General features: G+C 38.6%; 1 protein-coding gene and 2 pseudogenes across 1 annotated transcript; 1 reads left to right on the top strand and 2 right to left on the bottom strand.

Moving 5' to 3' along the window:
• Positions 1-586: 586 nt before the first annotated feature.
• On the top strand, positions 587-2,785 carry LOC104711225 (transcription factor MYB94). Its single transcript, XM_010427904.2, has 3 exons — positions 587-1,194; positions 1,493-1,622; positions 1,738-2,785. The coding sequence occupies exons 1-3, from the start codon at positions 1,062-1,064 to the stop codon at positions 2,471-2,473; spliced, it is 999 nt and encodes a 332-aa protein (XP_010426206.1). The 5' UTR covers positions 587-1,061; the 3' UTR covers positions 2,474-2,785.
• A 4,182-nt stretch (positions 2,786-6,967) lies between these two features.
• Positions 6,968-8,191, bottom strand: LOC104715370 (putative F-box protein At1g57580 pseudogene; annotated as a pseudogene).
• Positions 8,192-9,665: 1,474 nt separating this feature from the next.
• Positions 9,666-10,660, bottom strand: LOC104715369 (putative LRR receptor-like serine/threonine-protein kinase At3g47570 pseudogene; annotated as a pseudogene).
• Between the last annotated feature and the right edge of the window lie 13,465 nt (positions 10,661-24,125).

Here is a 24,125-nt window from a genome sequence, read left to right as displayed (position 1 = left end):
TAAATATAAATTCAAATAAAAATGAAAAGAAATCATATATTTATGTTTGAATGAGGTAGAAAGATTTTCTTATTTTTAAAAATCTTACCTATAATTAATTTTGAAGTTTTGGTAACTAATATTAAAATCAGTGCATTAAATGTAAAAACTTTCCAAAACATATTTTTGAGCAAAAACTTCTACAAAAATAAAATACTAGTATAGATATACTAGTATTTAAGACGTCTAGTAATTTTGTGGAGGAATGACATTATAATCATGGCACACACACGTATATAATATGCATGCAAATAGAAATATAATTTACAGGTTTACATGAAAGACTTCTTTTAGCCTGTTTCATTTTTATATATGTTTTCCTAATGGGTAACTAGAAGGTTTTAGTTACATCAATAGAAGTTATATACTTAAATTATATACAGTTCACTCTCATTGTGGATCCATTTATACGATCGAATTAAAGTCTTTAAAGTCTAAACCCAATCAGATTGAATACCTAAAAAATAATACAAGTGTTCTCATGCATGTGGAGACAAAATTAGGGATTACTTTGCGATAATATGAAAGGATAGCTACAAAGAAAACTGAAGGCTAATATTAGAAAGAGAAAGCATGGAGTAATGGTGGGGAGAGAGAGAGAGAGGAGGCTGACTTTGGAGAGCAGGAGAGTAAATGCCTTTGGCTGTCCATGTTGACTCTTTGAAAGCAAAACCCCACCCTTCATTATTGTTACTTTTAACTCTATTATTATTGCTACTAATTCACTCATCAGCTTAAGTGCTTAACTCTCTCTATAAATATAGGCAAGCTCTCTCTCAACATCTTCAGACAAAACCAACCACACCACTTGTACCCCTTTGTCTTAAGTACTCTTCAACCCTACCATTTCCCAAGCCCTTAAGCAAATGTAAAAAACTTCAAAAGATTAACTTTTTCTTCGTCTATATATACATCTGATCATCATCAAAGCCCTTCTCTCTACTCATACCACAAACCGTTCCATTCTGGCCATAATCACCGGGTGATATACACACACATATATATACATAGAGGAGACTGAGATGGGAAGACCACCATGCTGTGATAAGATTGGAGTGAAGAAAGGGCCATGGACACCAGAGGAAGATATCATCTTGGTTTCTTACATCCAAGAACATGGTCCTGGAAACTGGAGATCTGTGCCTACTCACACAGGTATCTCTTCTAGCTTGATCTTTTATATGATTTTTGTTTTTGACGAAAATAATATTTTAATTTCAGTTGTTAACCCCTATACTCTTCACAAGTAGCCTTTAATGTTTTTTTTTTGTTTTTTCTTGGGTTTGTGATTCTTTTGGTCTGGTTTCAATTTGGTTGGTATGATCATTTAATGAAAAGCAAAAATTGTAATAATATCCGATTTATTTCACCTGCTTTTTTGTCCACATATCACAAACTAAATTACTCTTATTAATGTTTTTTTAATTAAAAAATTATTGTTGTGGTGATTTAGGTTTGAGGAGATGTAGCAAAAGCTGTAGATTGAGGTGGACTAATTATCTTCGGCCTGGTATTAAGCGTGGAAATTTCACTCAGCATGAAGAGAAGATGATTCTCCATCTTCAAGCTCTTTTGGGAAACAGGTAAATTCATACATATTCACATGCACATGATCTATATATGCGAAACTTCTTTTGGTATGTATAGAGAGATAAGGTTTTGAACTTTAAATAACTTGGGGACCAAATAATTATGAAGGTGGGCAGCTATAGCATCATACCTTCCAGAAAGGACAGACAATGATATAAAGAACTATTGGAACACTCATTTGAAGAAAAAGCTCAAGAAGATGAATGATTCTTGTGATAGTACTATCAATAATGGTGTTGATAGTAAAGACTTCTCTTCATCAAACAAAAACACTACTTCACATCAAAGCAACAGCTCTAGCAAAGGTCAATGGGAGAGAAGGCTTCAGACAGATATCAACATGGCTAAACAAGCTCTTTGTGATGCCTTGTCTCTTGACAAACCACAAAACCCAACTAATTTCTCTTTAACCGATCTTGGTTATGGTCCATCATCTTCCTCTTCCTCTACCATCACCACAACCACCACGAGAAACACTAATCCATACCCATCTGGGGTCTATGCTTCAAGCGCTGAGAACATTGCTCGTTTGCTTCAGAACTTCATGAAAGACACACCAAAGACCTCGGTGCCCTCCCCAGTTGCAGCCACCGGGATGGCTATCACCACGGCAGCTTCTAGCCCTAGCACAACCGAAGGAGATGGAGAAGGGGTTGACCATTCTTTATTCAGCTTCAACTCAATGGATGAAGCTGAAGAGAAGCCTAAACTATTAGACCATGACATTAATGGTCTAATTACACAAGGCTCTCTTTCTTTGTTTGAGAAATGGCTCTTTGATGAGCAAAGCCACGATATGATCATTAATAACATGTCACTAGAGGGTCAAGAAGTGCTGTTCTAGTCTTTTAGAAGAAAAAAAAAGATTGACGATTTACTAAAGGAACGACGAGGCTTAGTTATAAACAAGTTGTATAATTAAGTACTCTTTAGTTTTGTTTTAATCCTTAATTATGTTTCAAATTGCAGTAATTAGGGATCTTAGTCTTGATTAGTAGTAACTTTTAAGTTTTAACACGATTTTTTCTCTACTTTTTTTTGGGAGATGTTATCTTCTTTTTTTTGTGTGCTCTTTGTCGACGTGGAGATGATATCTTCTATGTAGTAGAAACTCAAACGTGTGCATCATCTTTATTAATGTAACGTTGTTTTTATATATTGTGGCTCATAATTTGGTTATACAAATTCATGCCACTTAATTGATATTGATGTGGTTAGGTTTCAGATTTTATGTTTCCATAAATTTCAATCAGTAGGTAGAACATACATTTCTCCTTATTACTTATATAGAATTAAGATGATCTTAATCTATTTAATTTATTGAGTAAATTTATTTAATTTGTACTGATAGTTTCTTTTACTGAAACTTATAATCACAATTGTTATTTCCTGTCATATATAACTAACTTACGATAATGTATCATTGATTTTCATAGCTTGTATATATGTTGTAAATATATGAGAAATGTGTTGTTTCAAGAAAGTTAAAGACCAAAATCTAGTTTTGCATAAAAAATTTAGTGGTTCGTAGGAAATATAAAAACTAATACTAAAAGCTACTAACAAGAGAACTACGAAAAAAAATAAAAAGTGAATTAAATGTAGAAGAAAATGTGAGTGTTTGACTTGTGCCTCCTGTGAAGCACAACGTGCATGATCCAAGCAGATATGCTTTTACCTTAGGCCTTATTAGCCACATCGCAGATTATAATGTCACACTGTCTCACACCCAACTCGTTGACTTTTTTTTTTTGGTTTACAAATATGTAGAAGGAATGAAGGATGAATGATACCATTTGGTAGGGCTGGGCAAAATAACCGATAACCAAATAACCGATCGAAACCGAACCGAAAAAAACTAAACCGAACCGAACCGAAATTCTTCAAATACTCGAATGGTTAGTAAAAATCTATATCCAAACTAACCGAAACCGAACCGACAATTAAATGGTTAACCGAAATATCCGAAAACCTAGAAGATATCAAATATTATATACTTAATATTATGCAAAACTATAAAATAAACTTAAAATATAAATTATTTCTAGATTCAAAACAATTAAATATTTTAAATAATCAATATATGTAAATGTTATTATTTTGAATTTACAAAGTTAAATACTATTTTGTAAAATTGAATCAATATTTTTCCCTTTTTTGTATTTTTGTTATTGTATATTTGGTTAATTTTGGTTATATTCGGTTAGTTTTGGTTATATTTGGTTTATTTGGTTAATGTTAATATAATTTATGTTAGTTATGGTTATTTATTTAAATAACCAAACCGAAACCGAACCGAAAGAAACCGAACCGAACTAAACCGAAATTTCATAAATATCCAAATGGTTACTATATTACTATATCCAAAATAACCGAAACCGAATACAACCGAACCGAAACCGAATGGTTAACCGAATGCCCAGGCCTACCATTTGGGATAAATCACTTGATTGGCTGAATAGTGAATAGTGTGGAATAAATTAATTAACTGTTCTGATCTTTATTCAAATGTTTTCATGTTTTAATTTAAAATAGTTTGTTTTGATAGTAACGAACGTTTTCTGAAACCGAACAAAATTAATCGAAATTTATTGATAACAAATATTTTAATATAAAAGTAGAGAAAAAATATTAAAATACACTAAAAATCTGTAATATTATCTTTTTTTTTGGGACAACAATTAATTATTTTTATCTGTGTTATACACATTTGATATGAGACCGAATCCAAACCAAACCAACATTTTTCAGACAAACCAATTCAAAATATAATTCGGTTTTATATGGACCTTATTATTTTTGCCAAACCTGAAAAGTTAAACTGAAACCCAAGCGGCTAAGACCCTGAACCAAAATTAACTGAAAAATCCGTGCGCATGTTTACCTGCATCGCATTGTATGGTTCTTCTACGACTAATTTTGTTAAACAAATTACCTACGTACGTCCAAAATCACGTTTTTGTGTTTGCTCGTTTTGCCAAGAAGGTGCTGATATAAGCATCATCGTGGAGTTATTTTAAGAGAAGGTGATTAAGCTTTAACCAATTTACCAATAATCAAAGAAGAATGAAACAAGTAAATAGGTCTTGTCGAATTCGTTTACCCAAGGATGCATACTTTTGACGTTTTCAACTTCAAGTATCTGTTCGTTTTCACCTGAAGATATACAGAGAGGTTTGAGAGGTATCTTATATAATATTTTTGACATCTATACTCACTTCTCAATTATTAAATGCTTTTAATTCATTGTTCTCAAGATTACATACATTATTTTTCATATTCAATAAATTTAAATAATATTCCTGTACTAAAAAATATATTGACATTTATGCAATTTCCTTTTAGTAATTATATATAGATATCATTTATCAATATTTTATATAATTACCATAACATTATTATTTCACAGAGGTATCATTTATCAATATTTTATATAATTATCATAACACTATAGTTTTACAAATAAGAAAGAATTAAATATTAATATTATAATTTTGGACAAAATAAATTTCCGATAATTAAAGACTTAAATATTAATATTATAATTTTGGAAAAATAGAATGTGATGGTTATTAAATTCTTTACTAAATTCAAGCTATAAAAATATGATAATATTATAATAATTATTTCTTAACAAAAAAATTATAATATTTGTTTCACAGTTTTTTTTGCCAAAAATTCAACTCAATTTATTCTAAAATAATTTCAAGACATCAAACAATATGATATATATATATATATATATGTTTTTAATTTTTTTTGACAACATGGTACAAGATTGACTCAAACAAGCCAATACGAAGGAACATTATTTACATAGGTAACTAAGTGCGGAATTGTGCGAACTCGTCGCGCTAGATTATCCGCTTTACCATTCTGAAAGCGAGGGACGTAGACTAAAGAAAAAGAAACAAACTCCTCTTTATCCGCCTGTATGTCCTCCAGATAAAGCGTAAAAGCTAGCCACTCAGAAGGTGAAGACACCTTATTGTTGCTTAATTCTTTGATTTATTGACGTTAATTAGCAGCAAATTCCAACAAGGAAACGGATTTGATAATAAATTCCTAGAAGAGAAAGGAATGGTTTTACTGTTTTTATTTCTTTAAAAAAGAAAACGTTATATATAGCATGTAAACAAGAAAAAAAGAGTTCATATTATTATATTTTTTAAAAAATTGTCTTCGTATTACTCATAATTTACTTAGATTAAGCACTCCTATCTTGTTTCAATATCTTATTCTCATTCACTATATTTAACTTTGTACACATTAATCATCATCTCTGTTAGATAGTGGGCTTCCAACTCAAAACCAATTGGCAATGAGTGGAGAGACCCATATCTTATATATACTACTTAAGATCCTACTCAACTTCCAATGTGGGATATTGTATCCCTAATACGCCCCTCAAGATGATGGCTTCTTTAGGCATCAATCTCGGTATATTCGGGTATGAATCAGCGGGCCAACTATTGGGCCGGGCCGATTGTAGATTGGGTTGAGTATGTGCGGACTGGGCTCTGATACCATGTTAGATAGTGGACTTCCAACTCAAAACCAATTGACAATAAGTGGAGAGACCCATATCTTATATATACTACTTAAGATTCTACTCAACTTCCAATGTGGGATATTGTATTCCTAATAATCTCATGCAATGTTCTAGATACATTCCGATGAACATATAACAATAAAAATTAAATCGCTGATCTCATCCTAACTCTTCTTGTAAATCCTAACTCTTTCATCATATATGATATTTATTCGTTTAGCAAAAAAAATTTTAATCGCTGATCTCAAAGTGGGTTTTACTTTCTTTAGTTTTGTAAATGCCTGGCCATTATATTCACGTCTCTGCTGGAACCTTTCTTATGCATTGAAGACGTAAGAAGAAGATTACTGTTTTTGTTTTTTTTGGGTTTGATTTAGACAGCTTTTTCGATTGTGGAGAAGGAAGAGTACTAATTTAGGTTTCATCATGCTTTATTAATTCATAATATTATTTTTTGTTAAAGAATTCATAGTATGATGTGTTAAGATAGTTATGTTGAAGTTTTAGATATTTGAGAGATTTTGTTCAAAGTGTTTAATACATAACTTCAAATTAAAAACTAGCATGCACACATATTAAACGTAGTGAACAAAAAAAAAAAAAACTAGAAGAAACATATTAAAACACATGTTCATTGACTGATTGACCAAAAGACACATGTTCTCACACTTGATACGATGTTGTCTACTCCACTCTTCTTCTTTTGCTGTTGGAATTTCCCACGTTCGAAAACTTTGACGGAGGCTTCACCATCTTCTCCCACAGTATTGTGGTATTGGATTCCTTTTATCTTTTTGTGACCGATGTTTCCCAAACTTGTTTTCCCATATTTTCTGATAAAATTCCATCACTCACCAGTCCCATAATTGATCTTACACAGCAGATGCTTCGATGATCACAAGCCCATATCATCCCCTCTTTCTCCCGAAGTCCTATCACATAAGATGACGACGGTGCAAACTGAAAAAAGTCTATCGTGGCATCGCACCACACTAAAATCGAACCCATGAGCCCCCAATTGTTAGCTCTCAAGTCGTACCCATGAAGCATTCGCACGTTAGAGTTTTCGTGGTCATTCTTAGTCTCCATCAACACTAAACAAATGCCGTCGTAAGCTTCCACGTTCCAACGAATCAGCCTCTTTTCGTCCAGCACTCCGTTCCGGATTCGCCTCCCGAGAACCCACTTGGGATCAGTGAGAATACTCTCGAGTGCATAATAAACGTATATCACTTTCTCTGTGGCCGATATCAAAGCTAGGCTCTTGTTGTCAGCAGCGAACAAGGTTTTCGAACTCAGTTCCTTGGGAAATCTGGTCGGGATTAGTCTTGCTTGCTCTGTTTCCGGGTTGAAAGCAACGATGCTTCCGTCGTTCCGTAGCCAGTGAAGAGATCCGTTCAAGTAAACAGGTTTTCTCATACGGTTGTCGAGATCGCTTGTAATACAAGTAATCGTCGTTTCCGAAAATTTCCATGAATCTCCTGCGTTAATCTCGAATCTATAGGTCGTTTCATCCAATTTTTTTAACTCAGTTATGCACACAATTTTAAAACTTTGGGTATTTCGATCAATTTGATCAACCGCTAACCCAACGTACATCATTGTGTCCCGCCTAGAAATTGGTAGACGACAAGGCAAACACCTTGACATGGGCTGATTCAAGAATCGAAACTTTTTTGTGATAGGATTTGCAACGCACACACCATTAACACCATCAACGGAGAATAAAAGAAGGCCAGAGCAAGAGCCAAGAATCAGACACCTCTCTGATACGTTTTCCGTCCTCGGTGGCTTAGAATCGCCCAAAGAGTGGTAGGAAATCAACTTAGAGCCATAGGGGGAGATGTGAAGTAAACCAGATCCGAGCCGAGAAAAGTACTCGGATTTAAAATACGGGTCGTTTGATATATGCGATTGGAGGGATCTATTTGTGCATTGGATCATCGCCAAAGATCGGAGATTCACTCTGAAGAGAATTTCGTTGAGGAGATGCATAGGTAAGCCGTCCATGATCGGAGTATTAATCAAGGTGCTTTGCTTACTTTTTGAGTTTTTTCTATTTTTATGATGCAATTGTTGCATTACATATATATAGTTCCTTCCTTGATTCATTAATGTTCATATATATAGTAATATAGACGTAAATCATGTAATTTAACAGGAAATTCTAACAAGTAAACGGATTTGGCAAATATACGTATCCGTCTAAGAGAAGGAATGGTTAATTTTACAGTTTATTTCTAAAAAAGGAAATTTAATTTTTTTTTTTTACTTTATCATGTGAAAAGGAATTACAAAAAAGAAAACTATTATCATATCAAAAGATAGAAAGATTTATTATTATTATTATTATTTAAAAAATTAGATTATCTTTTATTTTTTAAATAAATCCAAAAAGAAAACATACAGTTTTTTTCTTCTTCAAAACTCTTTTACATTGTACATTAATTACAAATTCATCTTATCATTAATTAATTTATCATAAATTCATCTTAACATCAATTAATTTAAATTCGTAGGAGGTGACTTTTGGAGTTTTGAATGATGAACTGTGTGGTGTTTTGTTGCTATTAAAACGGCAAGTTATGCTCAACGAATGTTGAAAAACGGCTACTAGTTCATCTGCGATCCAACTCTTTTCTCACTTAAAAAAAAAAAAAAAAAAAAAAAAACTCATCCATCCTCACTAGAGTCTCTCACTTCATGGATTGGATATGAAACAATGAGTCTTTCACATAACTTCAACTTGGCACCTCGAGATTCTCTATTTTACAAAACCTCCCCTTTTCTCACTTTACCCTTCTTCAACCTTCGCCTTCCCATCAAGAACAATCAAATCTTCTGCAAGAAAGCAAAAAGAAGCTTGAGAATGGATTCGTCTCAGGGGACTCAAGAGCAGAGAATTGTGATTCCGAACAGCCACAACGAGAAGCTTGTTGGTCTGCTTCATGAGACTGGTTCTACAGAAATTGTCGTCTTGTGCCATGGCTTTCGATCTAACAAGGTTAGTTTATTTTGATTTACGCTTTCTTCTCACTTACCCTCAATCGAATTATCAATCTGGAATCGTAATCAGTGATTCACCATCGTAAAGCTGCAACCTTTTTTTTTTACTCTGTTTTGTCTCCTCTCCTAGTGACTGAGATCTGAGATTAAAGTTTTGCCTTTAGTTCAACCTAACTTGAATGTTAGCTGGTTGTAGAATCCGTAAGCAACGCTGTCTTGGTTAGAAACATGGAAGTTGTAATTCATGTTTAAGTTACATCAGCCTCATAACTAATATACAACAAGGTTGGAAAAACCTATCTCGACTTATATAAGTGTTATCACAATGGCAAAAGAAAAAAGTATAAGTACAGAAAGAATTATAAAGCTGAGAAAATCCAAATATAATTGGGAACATTGAGGATTAGTCTGCAAATTATAAAGCTGGTATATAAAAGATTCATATATTGTTTTGTCTGCAAATTCATTAACAAGCAAATTATGTTTTACACAGAAAAACAAGCAAAGATTCATATGTTTTACACAGAAAAACATGAAGAGTCGATTTGTCTGCAATGTCCAGTACTCTTTCAGGCAACGCCAACTTGGCGTAGCTTTGGAGGGTAAAGTTTTCCCCAAATAACTCATTGGTTGGTCTTTTTCCAGTAAACATTTCCAAAACGAGAACCCCAAAGCTATACACATCACCAAATATCGATGGTTGTCCTCCCACTCCGTATTCTACTCCATAGAAACAACAACAACAAAACTGTAATGACAAGTAAAATATACTGATTTTATTCATAGAACACTATAGATGTGTGATAGTTTTACCTGGTGCGGCATAGCCGATGGTTCCTCTGACCCCGGCCGAGCTTAATTGGTTGAAGAAGGAATCCTCGTCGAATTTGAGGAGAAGACGAGCCAGACCAAAGTCGCTAACATGGGCTGTTAGATCATCATCTAAAAGGACGTTGCTTGGCTTAAGATCACAATGAGCTATAGGCTCATGACAATTAACATGAAGGTAGTCCAGAACAGAAGCGACGTCTATGGCAATATTAAATCTTTCAAGAAGTGTCAAGGTTCTCGAGGGCCTACGAGTCTCTTCGACTTCCTCAGGGTGCAGCCACATATCCAAGCTTCCACTCGGCATGAACTCATATATGAGAATGAGAGCTCTGAATTCGTTACCATGGAAATCAATACTAGCGCAAGCCGTCAATAGTTTCACAAGATTACGATGCCTTATGTCCTTGAGGGATCCACATTCTGCCATAAAACTCTTCATTGCTCCACGTTTCTCCATGTTAAGAACTTTCACCGCAACAACTTTGTTCTCCGGAGGGAGCAATGCCTTAAACACAGTACCAAAACTACCTGACCCAATCAAATTGTTCGAAGAGAAGCCATCTGTTGCATTTTGAAGATCTCCATAACTTATGTTTTCATGAAAGGCCCCCAAAGTGAAAGGAGTAGAATTATTGGTCTCAAGGGTTCTCTTTCTTTTTCTGAACCGGCGTAGAAAAAATGATGTTGTGAACAGCAAAAAAGCAAAGCTATGCCCACACTGACCCCAATCACAAATTTCTTTGAAAGAGAGGAATGCTTTGTTCCCATTGGTGGTTCTTGCAGTGAGCATCTCTTTAGCCGTAACTCCCTGATGCCTCCACATAAATCTTTGTTTCCAAATACTGCAACTAAAGATGCATTTTGAAAATTTCCTTCTGTTGGCACTCTTCCTTCAAAATTGTTAACGGATAGATTGAGATACTGCAACATGGAAAAATTTGCAAGATATCCAGGTATAACTCCAAAAAGATCATTGTTCGACAAATCAATTTCTTTAATAGCCACCAAACCCCTTATATCTGGAATGTCTCCATCGAACGAATTTCCTTGTAGATAAATAACTTCCATCGAGAGACAGGTCCCCAAAGACCGTGGGAGTTGTCCTGATAATTTATTATCTTCAAGTGATAGTGTAACAAGGTTTTCTAGTCGCCCAACCTCTTCAGATAGAGAGCCGGTGAAAGAATTACGTGGCATGCTAAGGATAAGAAGGGGTGAAATTTGCATTATTTCCCGAGGTATAGTGTAACGACCCGGAACCTCGGTAGGAGATAGTCGAGAAATCTGAGTCGAGATAGTCGAGAAATCCGAGTCGAGATAGTCGAGAAATCTGAGTCGAGATAGTCGAGGAATTTTATCGAGGATCGAAGAATTTTATCGAGGATCTTATCGAGGAATTTTATCGAGGATCGAGGAATTCTATCGAGGATTTTTATCGAGGATTTGCCGAGAGTTGCCGATACTTGGTATCGAGGATTGCCGAGAGTTGCCGATACTTGGTATCGAGGATTGCCGATAGAATGCGGTAACCAGCGACGATAGAGTCCGACGATAAAACTCGATAAATCATGGGGATTTGACGACGGAAATGGAGAGTTCGAGACTACTGAAGTAGTGAACAGACGTTTCAACTGGGGAAATGGAATCCCAAGTTTACAGTGATCAGATCATTCAGGCTTGCAAGTTTCTGGATGAAAATTGGTTCGGACGAACATGTTTGTAAATTGCCGAGAAATGGGATGGGAGGTTTCGGTACTTAGTCCGAAAGACAGTCCGAGTAAAATAGGAGTGATAGTGATAGTGATAGTATAGTGATAGTGGTAGTGAAGTGATAGTGATAGTGGAGTGCACTATCCGGAAATGGTTGCATCGGCAATCGATGGACCGGGCCGATGGACAAGGTGGCATGGTTTGGCCGATGGGCCGATAGTGGACTAAAAGGACTCGATATCTCGCGGAGATTTAAGCCGACTTATGGGAAAGGAAACCCGAGAGAAATGGAAACTCGCGGTAATGGAAAGGTGATCGGATAAGGATAGATGCGAGAATTATGGGAAGTTATGGGCGGTGAGACTTATCGTTCTAGGGCAACTTAGGGCGATTCGTGGATCCTATATAAGGGATAAAACCCTTAGGAATTTCCCTAGTTCCACATAAGAATCCGAGAGCCGCCGAGAGAGAGAAAGAGGAGAGTTTCTGTCGAGCTTAAACCGAGAGAGATCCTAAGTCTAGAGTTGAGAAGAACGGTAAGTGTTCTTCCACCTTGATCCGTCGATGGTTATGGTTATGGTTATGGGATATATCTCGGATACTAATGGTATCGATCTGTCCGTGTAGAAGCGGGGATCAGATCCGAGCATAGAAACCGAGAGATCAACACCTTAGGTCGATACCGAAGGTGAGTGCGTGACTGTGGCCGAGTTCCATGGTTGATTCTCTTGACCTGTGGTTTATTTAATCTTGTTAATTGCTTGTCTTATGGTTATGGTTTCTATTGCAATATGAATGATGGTTGGTCTAAGAGATTTAGGCGACTATCCATGGTATTTGATTGACTTGCGTGACTTGATTGGAATATTCTCTGTGTTAGATTGAGATCGTTAAACTGAGCCTAGTGAGACGGGATGACCGCTCCACTAAGTAAACTTTGTTTGCTTACGCCTCCTTTTATGGACGCAGGAAAAGATAGGTCCGATGATCGGGACTTTAGTGGCTGACCAGCTCGTGTGACGGAGGCAAGGGAAGAAGGAGGATGGTGGCTTTGGGTAGAAATATCCATGGCGTCATATTTATTTAGTTTACGTTATTTCCATGCATGGGACAAGTTGTTATCTCGTTGAATTGAACCTCTTAATATTTTAATGAATTCGCAAGTTTAAGTTAAGATTCACCTATTATTCATATTCGCTGTTGTACTTAGTTAATTATCGCATAAAATTCGTCGGCCCTAGAAAAATTTTATCGGCCAGTTTTGGTCCGAGTATGGGTTTTTTAGGGTCGGGGTCTTACATATAGTCCCATTCAACATATTATCCCCAATCCATAATTCTAGTAGGTGACTACAATTACCTAGGGTCGGTGGAACAATTCCTTCAAAATAAGTGTCATACAAGTAGAGTGACTCTAACCGAGAGAGGTTGCCGATAAAAGATGGTATATGTTTTGATATCCTATTTGAATACAGACTTAGCCCTGATTGGTAACGGCTGTTACTTATGGCGGTAAAGACTTTAACTTTAAAATTTTAGCTGTAGAGAATTTGACTGTAGAAACTTTAACTGTTAAAATTTGATTAGTAACAAATACTTTTAAAGCTATAGTTGTTACTTTTATTGAAAATAAAAATAATTATTATTGAAATAGATTTTAAAAGAAAGAGAAAAAAATAAGAATAATTATATAAAAATAAAATATGTAAAATATATATATAAACTTGTGGAGAGGTTTTAAATATAAAGGAAAGAAAAAAATAAAGTTTTTTTATTTGTTTAATTTTAAAGCCATTTTAAAGCCTGAATTTGAGGCTTTAAAAAATCTGAGAAAACAACGAAGAGAAAAAAAAAAGTAGCTTACAAGACTTATAAAAAAATAAAAGTCTAATTGGCAAATTATTGGCTGTCAAATCTTTTATTTTGTTTGAAGTCTTAAAAGTCTTGTACCAATCAGGACCTTAATTTCATCAATCCTAGAAGCTTCCCAAGAGAGGTCGGGAGTGGTTCCGACAACAGATTTTTCTCGAACCAAAGTGACTATAGACTTACAAGATTCCCAATCTCATGAGGAATGCTACCAGTGATGAAATTTGTGTCAAGGCTTAGATAGTTTAGCTCCCTGGACATATTACCAATGGAAGTAGGCAGGTCACTATAGGAGTATATATATATATAAGGGTCTCAATGTAATTAATCATCTCTAGGTTTTACCTAATCTCTCTGTATAAATATGTGTAATCATTCTCATTATCAATATACAATCATTCATTCCTTATATGGTATCTGAGCAGAACGCTCCTTGACCTAGTAAAAAAATAAATTTCACCGCCTCTCTTCTTCGTTCTCACGTCTCTCCACCATGGCCACCACACCAGAAACAGTCAACAGCGGCACTGAATTTGTCATTGTTGCCCCAAACACCACGCCTCTTCTTAACCTCAATTACATCATGTGGAAATTGCAGGTCCATGCTCTTGTTGATGGACATGGCCTTGTTGGTCATCTCTTATGGATCTGGTGAGATCCCTATCGTTACGATCACCACCAATGATGTTGTCTCTCCCAATCCTGATTTCGTTCAATGGCAGCGACAAGAAAAGCTCCTTTACAGCGCTATTCTTGGTTCCATCTCCCCCACGGTTCAATCAACTCTTTTCCGGACCATCAGTACTGCCGAGATCTGGTGTACCTTGGCTGATACGTATGCCAAACCTAGTCGGGCTCACTGTCGTGTGTTGCGTGATCAACTGAAACTCTGGAAGAAAGGTACTCATACCATTGATGAGTACATGCAGGGCTTGATGACGCGTTTTGATACTCTCGCAAGCCTTGACAACCCGATGGAGCATGAAACTCAAATCAAACACATCCTCGACGGTCTTCCTGATGAGTATCGCTCCATTGTTGATCAGATCAAGAGCCGTGACACTCCTCCAACCATCACGTACGTCCATGAACATCTTCTCAATCAAGAGGCCAAGCTTCTCTCCAAGGCTGCTGCACCCGTGTTTCCGGTCACCGCCAATGTTGCTGCTCACCGCTCCCACAACAACTCCAACAATAACAACAACAACTATTGTCACAAGAACTACAATAACAACCGAAGGCAATACAATTCTTCCTATGGTGGCTCCTCTTCGTCGTCTTCCAACGACACTCGTGGGTATAAAGGAAGGTGTCAGATCTGTAACGTGCACGGTCATAGTGCTCGGTGGTGTCTGCAGTTCCAGTCGCAAGGTTCACCATCTTTCCTGCCTACCAGCAGTCCTTTCCATCCTTGGCAACCTCGTGCTAATTGATGTAGTACTTTTTGTATCAATTATTATCAATCCACAATTTGCATTAATCAACACACTAAGAATACACAAAAATGCTTAATCTATTCTTAAACAGGAAAAGGTTCTTTTGTAACAATCTTAACTAACAAACTGATTAAAAGTAAGAAAACCGGACAATTCAAACAATGCAAACTCAAAGAAACAGAGCACAACTAGCAACAAACTGAAAATCAAGATTAAACAAGTGAACCTTGGACAAGGTAATTGACTTGGGAGATAGCTAATCAATCCTAGATGTCTAAGCAACAATCAAGAACAATCCTATGGCTAAGAACACTTATGCAAATCAATCCATTTCCATGATAGAGATTCTATGCTAATCAAGTGATAATCAACAATTTCCAAAGGTAATCACAAGGCCAGCATGCATTAATATCAAGTCTAAATACCACTAAGCCCCCTAATCATCAATTTCCATTGGCTAGGAATGCAAAGCTCTTGAATAGTTTGGTTCAGGAATTTCATCAAACACCTTGTGGGCATGGAAATCCTAATGCCTAGATTTAAGCTTGATCAAGGCTATCTAGCATTATTAACACTAAACAAGATAGGAAACACATAAATAAAACTCTAGACATCAAAGATCAATCATCTATCTCCCTAATCTACCTAGCCCAAAGCTCTAAGGATCTACTCACTCATCATCATGATTACACAAAGGGAAGGGTTTGATCTTTGTGAAATCATAATAAGAGATTGTAGATTAAGAGATTAGAAGAAGAAATTGCTATTAAAACTTAGAAGTACTCAATCATTCAACAAACTAAGAGTAAACAAGCTTAAGAACCCTAAGTGGCTGCTAAAACAAAAGATAAGATAAGAGATAAGTCTCCTTAATAGGTTTAGAGTATTTATAGGAAGGAAGAAGAGAACCTAGGTCAATCCAAAACAAACTGGGTCAAACCCGGGTCAAAAATAAAACAATTTTGGTAATGGCTCCAGCGGCCATGGTTTGGCCGCTTGTCTTGGCCGCTGGTGCATCCGCTTGCCTCTTTGTGAACTCCATCGACCATGGTTTGGCCGCTGATGCATCCACACTTCCTTTTATGAACTCCATCGGCCATGGTTTGGCCACTTGTGCATGGCCGCTGATGCATCCGCTTGCCTGCCTATAAGCTCCATCGGCCAGCTCTTGACCGCTGGTCCTTGGCCGCTGGTGTACTCGCTCTACGCACGTCCTCTTCACTCGGCCACCGTTTGGCCGCTGATCCTTGGCCGATGATGGGCATGTATGCTTCTTGATCCCTTGTCACTTCTCCAATTCCACTCCTCTATGCTTCTTTGCACCAAAACAAGTCCAAATGCTCCAAAAGTGTTGAGATTACTCCAAGAACCTGAGAGATAACACACTAGATGCAAATGCTCCTAAAACAACCTAGAATGACATGATTATGCAAAAACAAGGCTTAAAACCCAGCAAAAACACAAGATATCAACTCCCCCAAACTTATCTCTTGCTGGTCCTCAAGCAAGATCCAAACAAAAAGTGAGAGAGAGAGAGGTTTAAAAATGGGATTCATAACCTAAAGGCATGAGATAAAAGATTCAAACCAAAGTCCTTAAATGCAGTTCAATGGTGCTAAGATCAATCAAAGTCCTTACAAATATTTTTCTATGCTTAACACAATGCACCACTCTAGTTCATTGATACTAGGTTTTTTTGTGTCTCCTAGTAGGTTCAATTAACCTTAAGTGTTGTAGTATTTAAGGTGTCAATCCAAATGGGATGTTGCTAGCAATCAAGATGCAATCAAGGAATCACAAGTCAAGCCAATTCAAGAAGAGTGTTTGTCTAACAATCCTAGAATGGTCAAAATGCAAAACGAAAATGAGTTACAGAACTAGAAACGAGATTGCATGACAAGAAGCAGAAATGAATAGAAACTTAAACGAGTCTAAACATGAACTACAAGAAAACGAGGAACGAAATAGTCTCGAGAATGTAATAAAAATCAGAAAGATAAAAGTCCTAAGGATAGGAGTAATTGATGTCGGTGGAGTATCCTAGTCTACTGAGTGTTTAACATACCACAAGCAATCTATCCCTAAACAATGAACATCACAACTTAGCTAATCCAATCTCTTGGTAAAAGCTACTCAGACTCAACCACTTCCATACCTAGCTCTCGCTAGAGAAACGTGGTCGAGCAGGGATGACAAACAAGTTCATTCATGTCAACAAACATCCTAGACAACTAATCTCTGAGGCTAGGAACGTAAGTCTCTGGCACTAGTTGGTCAGACATTTCATCGAACACCTTTTGGATGTGGAAATGTCTCGAACCTAGTTCCAATTGATCAGAGAGAAACTAGTAATTCTAACTTTAGTCCAGAAGGGAATCATACAAATCAAGCTTAAACACCCTACATCCTAAGATCCTCCACCTAATATATCCCATCCTCAAGAACTAACGCACTACTCAGATCCGGAAATCATCATCAACAATACAAACTCAGAAAACATTGAAACAAGCATTCTTAGATAGGTAAAAATAAGATAAACAAGTTTGTAGAAGAAATCAAATGCAAATACTCAATGTATCAAAAGATATCTGGATACAAAGTCTGAGAACGGTTCTTGGTGGCTAGGGAAACCTTACAAAATAAAAACGAGATAAAAACTAAGATATCGTCGCAAAGACTTAACAAAACGTATTTATAGTAAAGACATAAAATCTCTAAAACTTAAAACGACAAGATGAAGAGTCGGTTTGGGAATCTCCTGAAGCGTGTAAGATGGAACGTCTTCCTGACATGTGCGAACGAGTGATGCCTCGAGTGAGTGATGGCGTTGGCTCGAGTAGCGCGACTCGAACGACATGACAGCGTGACTCGAACGGCATGACGGCGCGACTCGAACGGCACGACTCGAACGGCACGACAGCGCGACTCGAGCTGGATGTATACGCTTCCACTAAAACGATGATAACGTTTGAACCACAGCTCCGATTGGATTGAAATAAACGGAATTAGAAAGATGACTCAATTCTCTACAACTTTGATGAAGACGTCAAAAGCTGAATCCCCCGACCGGTGGCTCGAAGGACGACACGAACGGCGACTCGATCGGCACGACAGCGCGACTCGATCGGCATGACAGCGCGACTCGATCGGATGTGTGAAGATGGAATGATGGCTTGACCCAAGCGAATGTGTGATGACGGAGTGACGGCGCGACCCAAGCGGATGTGTGATGATGGAATGATGGCGCGACCCAAGCGGATGTGTGATGATGGAATGATGGCGCGACTCGAGACAGCCTGGCTCCAATGTCTCCAAAATACCTGAAATACTCCAAAATGCACGATGTATGCGAAAATAATGCAAGAACTACCTAAATATGAAAAGTGTACAAAAGAGAGTAGAAATTCATGCAAAACAATTAGTTATCCTAACTAGATGCGTGACAAAAACATGCTTAGCAGAGACAAAATATAGACATATCAACTCCCCCAAACTTATTCTTTGCTTGTCCTCAAGCAAACGATCAAGAACAAGGTATGGAGAAGAGGTGTGAAGATGGGGTCTCAGAACCTAAAACATACTGAATTGAGTAGTTAGAATCAAGGTCCTTGTTTTTAGTTCTATGATGCATGGTGAAGGAATTTCATTCGCTTGATCTACACATGCAATCCTATCAATCACCCCCTTTAACATTTATTAACAAAGAACCATGAATCAAGCTATGCAGTGTCATTGAACTCATTTGGCTAGGGTGAAAGGTTAGAGACAAATGTGGTCTCTTTCTCAAGTGGTTCCATCGATACATAACAAGGTTCTCTCATGAAAAGAGTTGAGCTTAAGAAAAGGCTAAAGGTTGAAACCAACTGATGCATACAAGAGCAGCGCCCTGTCTACCCAAAGAATATTCCAAACCGAAGTTGGACCTATCTCTACCCTTCATCAGAAACGTCATCTCAAACCCATTCTTTCATTCTTTAGATTTGGTCTTAGGAAGAGTTCACTTCTTATCACTCTAGCGGATTGGGAAAACTCTAATATCACTATGGTTCATTCTCTTTTCTTCTGAAGACTCTAGACATCTTAAGCATTTTTACTTTCTTTTCTTTGTCTAATTTTTTTTTTTTTTCATGCCCAGAACCAATTATTCTTTTTACTTTGCTCACCCAAAATCCTTTACTAGACTTGTAAACTTTGAAAACACATCCCCTTCCTTAAGACTTTCTACCCTTTACTTTTCTGCACACATCCATACCCAATACCCAATATCAAGTTCTCACCTAGTCCTACTAGTCCGGATAACGCGAACTAGAACTACACAGGATCCTACTTTTGTCGGTTAGAACCTAACACTTTCTAGCAAGCTCAACTCGGAAAAAGACCTGACACTCAAGAATACAATTGGCTTGAAAGATGGTTGGTTAAGGGTGCGGGAAACTGTTCCAAAAATGGGAATCAGCTACTTGGATTGACAAGGGTGGTAAAAAAAATGTGAAAGACAATCCAAGTATGTATATGGTATCCATGAGTTCAGCTTCAATGCATAACAAGATAATTGCAAGTCAGGTTTAGGTTCAGATAGATAGGGAATGACGTCAATTCAAAACATGCTTCAATCTTACATTTTCAAGTTCAATCAACAAGCATCAAAGAACTAATAACAAGGGCCTTGATCCTATCCTATTGAATCCAACATGCTAACAAGGTTCAATCATCATCAACCCCTATGCTAAATGCAACAACCCTACATGCACAACACTAGACTCAATCCTAAAATGCGAATGCAAACTACATGAACACTCTGTTTTTGTGGAAATTTTCGAATTTTTTTGTTTTTTTTTTTTTTTTTCTATGCAAATAAATAGATGCTATCTCAAACATGATATGATGCAAAAAATTGAAATAAGAATCACAGAAAACATCATCAGATACATCATCTCAAACCCTCCCCCAAACTTAAATTACACAGCCTCTGTGTAAGAAAAATTTGCAGGAGGATTTAAGAATCACAACAGAAACAATGCATAAATGAAATGGTATATACAAAGGAAGGTAGGAGTACCTCAGTAGTAGAAAAAGGAGTCTGAGCTCGCCCAAGGAGTTGGTGCGTGGTACTGGCTCTGTCCTTCTCCGTGTTCGGGATCCGCAGGAGTGGTCTCACCGGGTTGGTCGACTTGTTGCTCAACCTCTTGCTCAGCATGAGCTGCAGAACGACGCGCTGATCGACGACTTGAAGAAGCTCCTGAACCACCAGAACCTTGTCCCCTTCTCTCCCTAGATTCATGTGACGAATGGCGTGAAGGTACGGGTGTAGGCTGACGCTGCTGTGGCACATATGAAGATTGACGCGCTGGAGAGGGGTTCGGAGAAGGTGTTCGCGCTAGGTTCGCGGAAGGGCGTCCTGACATTGGTCTGTTATCCTCGGGGACAAACCTGGGGACGGCGGTTGTAGAAGTCGAGCAGCTAAACAAACGCACGAGGTTCTTGACAGTCTTGGAAAGGCTGCTAAGCACCTTGTCTCTGGCTTTCTCCCATTGTTGAAGCTTGTTGAGGCGGTCGTGAGCTGCTTTGACCCCTCTGCTCATTCTCGGTTCGGTGTACTTTTCAAAGTAGAATTGCTCAAGGCGGTACTCAACTGCGTCTTCTTCCATCGGATCTTCTCCTGGTTCCGCGACGTCGACATGTTGTTCTTCCACATCAGAGTGGTATAATGCATCCGCAGGGGGAATGAACTCGACATGCTCACCCCTCAAGATTGTAGTCAGGTCGACGCAAGGGAGGAGTAATCTCAAGGGTCCGACCGCAGGATGCACAAACTTGTATAGCAATCGTCCATTCCTCAGACCCTAGTCCAAAGTGCGTAGTTGCCGCAAGTTGTTTATGTCTATCCAGCGTGGTGGGTACGGCTCGGATTGTAGAGCAACGCCTGCAGCCTCAAGAAACCAAGTCACTATACCTCCCATACACATTACTCCTAGAGTGCGGTTGCTGGTGAGTCTCGAGACCCAAGTCTTGTATGACATGATATAGTTGAGAAGGTAGAGTGAGACGGAGGTGTTGGACATATCGCCTTGCAGTGCAGTACAATCCATGGAAGTGAACGAGAGTCCTTTAAGTGCCAGATCGATCATCTCAAGCTCGCCATAAGTAACATATCCCTTAATCTCCTTGGCATAAAAGGCATTTGCGACCGCTTTTTGGAAGTAACGCAACAACGGACTTCTCATTTTTGTCGCCTTTTTTTTTGATGTAGTAAATGTTGGCGTGCTTCCGATCGTTGCCCAGAGAGCAGATATCTCATTCCTGTCAAACTGCGGCATGGTGCCTGTTCCGCTGGGAAAACCGAATATCTCCTCGATGGCTCGAAATGTAAGATTGCAGAACTGGCCATGAACGCGGAAGGTAATGTAGCCCAATCCTCCATCAGACATCATGCCTGGCTCATCCGCGTACCAGTGCATCTCCAAGGTAGAAAGGAACTGAATTGTCTCCTCTCTGTATCCACTCTTTGGGGTGTTCATAATTCTCTCCAGATGACATCACCGAAACAAGTACTGAACATCCTCCCCAATCCCTAGTAGCTCCATCGTCTCAGGATGTGGATATCTTGTTCCACTGAACTCGCACTGTTGGAACAGCTCGTAGAACTCTTTGGGAGTCAGCTTCATCTCATATTGTCGTCGTCGTACAGATTTCCTTGGCTCTTGTGCTGGACGCGACGCAGGTTCTTCTTGTTCGTAGTCACTGCCTTCGTCTCTGGAGAGGGAAACTCGGGCCGGTCTCTTCCCGCGACTCTTGCTCTTGGAGAGCGGTTTGTCTGGTCTGCTCGAACTCGCTGGTTGGTCTGAACCCCCAACAACCTCGTCAACCATGTTTCTCATTTTCATGAAACGCTTCGCCATAGATTCTGGGGATGAACGTTCTCCAGCAACACAACCATATGCTTCTCTCATCTCGTGTATAAGCTCAGTACTTTTTCTGTTCCTCTGAAACATGTAAACTCAAAGCTAAACGTTAATACGTTAGTGAGCAAATAATAAGAGCAATTAACAACTTTGATATTTAGAATGCTAAGAGAGGAGTGTATCAAACCGCAAAGACAAGTATGGTTCACGTCGGTGAATCAAACGAGCTGGATCGAATGGACGGTGCTTTGATGGCGTGACTCGATCATAATTTTGACAGCGAACGGGTCGAGTGGAGAGCGTGACGGGAGAGCGAGAAAACCGATCGAGTGAAGTGGTGATGGCGCGACTCGAGGGAGAATTTGACGGCGGGTCGAGTCGGCGTGGGTCGAGCTGTGATGGCGCGACTCAATCGAGATTGTGACGGCGAACGGATCGAGTGGAGGTGAGTCTTGGTCAGGGTCGAGTCGACGTCAGCGAAGCTGGAGTTTGTGAGAACAGTGTGAACAATGGCTAGATGGTACGGAGTGAGATGGATCGAGTGGAGCAATGCGTGAAGTCGAGTGAAGAGCGTGCGGCTCGAACAAGGTGAGTCCAGAGAGGGTCGAGTGGAGAGCGTGACGGAGCTTCAATGGCGTGACTCGATCAGTGACTCGAGGTGGAGGGATCGAGTGGAGAAGTGGCTCGGACGCAACAAGGACGACGACTCGAGTGTACTTCGATGGTGGCTCGAGCGGGAAATAGAGGGAGCTCGAAATGTTGGCTCGAGTGATGCAGCTTCACCGCTTGAGTCGTCGGTTGGGGCGGCGAGGGTTGGCGGTGGTTGAAACGCAATGCTTTTGCTTTTCGTGAGGATGTCTTGAAAATTAAACAAAGAGAGAGGGTGAGGTGTGAGAGAATTGTGTTTGGTTGGTGGGAGTAAAGAGTGAGGAGAGTTTTGATTAAATAATGGGGATGGTGAAGATGTCGTGCAAGTGGGAGAAGGAAGAGAGAGTGCAAGTGGAGAGGAAAAGAGAGTGGTGGTGGGATGATGTGAGAGGATGAGACATAAAGGTTGTTTGTCTAGTGGGGGGGAACAAAGGGTGAGAAGAGGTGAAATGATGGGCACGTGGGTGAGAGGAGAAGATTGATAAAACCAATAATTAAGACTCCTTCTCCATATTGTCTTCTGTTCCCTCATTAAACCAACAGTCTCTCCTTGAACTGCTTCTCCCTTATATATTTTTTTATCCCCAATCTCTTCTGTAGAACTTATTATACTCGACTTCACTCTAAATTCACTCTTTTAACCGCATTTTTTATTGTTGCTTAGACTCCCTTCCGTAGATTCCTGAACTCAAGAAAACCAAAAACAAAAATTTAAAACACAAGAGTCCTAAAAAAAAAAATATTTACAGTGATAGCTTTGGGACTTCCTCCCAAGTGAGCTTGTTTAAAGTCACTAGCTTGACTTTTCAGCTTTTTAGACTTTTGGGGGTTCATAGAGGGGCACAGAAAACCCCTCTGGTCGGACTTGGTCAGCTAAATATTTCTTGACTCTCTGACCATTTACAGTGAATTCACTGCCATCTTTGTTCAGGAGAGTGATGGCTCCGAATGGCAGAACTTCCTTGTCGTCAAAAGGTCCAGACCACCTAGACTTAAGCTTTCCAGAAAATAACTTAAGTTTGGAGTTGAATAGCAAAACCTGATCCCCAGTCTTAAGCTCCTTGACAACAATTTTCTTGTCATGAAAATTCTTTGTCCTTTCCTTGTAAATCTTGGAACTCTCATAAGCATCAAGTCTTATTTCTTCCAACTCATGGATGTCAAGAGTTCTCTTAGCCTGAGCTGTGTCAATATCCAAGTTCAGCAACTTGATAGCCCAGAGCGCCTTGTACTCAACCTCTACAGGGAGATGACATGCTTTACCAAAAACCAGCTGAAATGGTGTTCTGCCTATTGGCGTCTTGAATGTTGTTCTGTATGCCCAGAGAGTCTCGTCCAGCTTCACAGACCAATCTTTCTTCGAAACCCCGACAATTCTTGACAAGATACCTTTAATCTGCTTATTTGAGACTTCTACCTGTCCGCTGGTCTGAGGGTGGTACGCAGTAGACACCTTGTGCTTCACCCCGTGTTTTTGCAGCATACTCTCAAACACCTTGTTGACAAAATGAGTACCACCATCGCTGATCACTGCTCTGGGTAT

The sequence above is a fragment of the Camelina sativa genome, chromosome 9 (genome assembly GCF_030686135.1).
Source record: "Camelina sativa cultivar CO46 ecotype springtype chromosome 9, ASM3068613v1".
Lineage (NCBI taxonomy): Eukaryota > Viridiplantae > Streptophyta > Magnoliopsida > Brassicales > Brassicaceae > Camelina > Camelina sativa.
The sequence above is the reverse complement of the archived record's forward strand: the minus strand, read 5'-3'. Positions and strand labels throughout refer to the sequence as shown.

Coding starts and splice junctions, on each gene's coding strand:
- LOC104711225 (XM_010427904.2), top strand. CDS start 1,062: ATGGGAAGACCACCATGCTGTGATAAGATTGGAGTGAAGAAAGGGCCA. Junction 1,195..1,492: donor ATCTGTGCCTACTCACACAG/GTATCTCTTCTA, acceptor GTGGTGATTTAG/GTTTGAGGAGATGTAGCAAA. Junction 1,623..1,737: donor CAAGCTCTTTTGGGAAACAG/GTAAATTCATAC, acceptor ATAATTATGAAG/GTGGGCAGCTATAGCATCAT.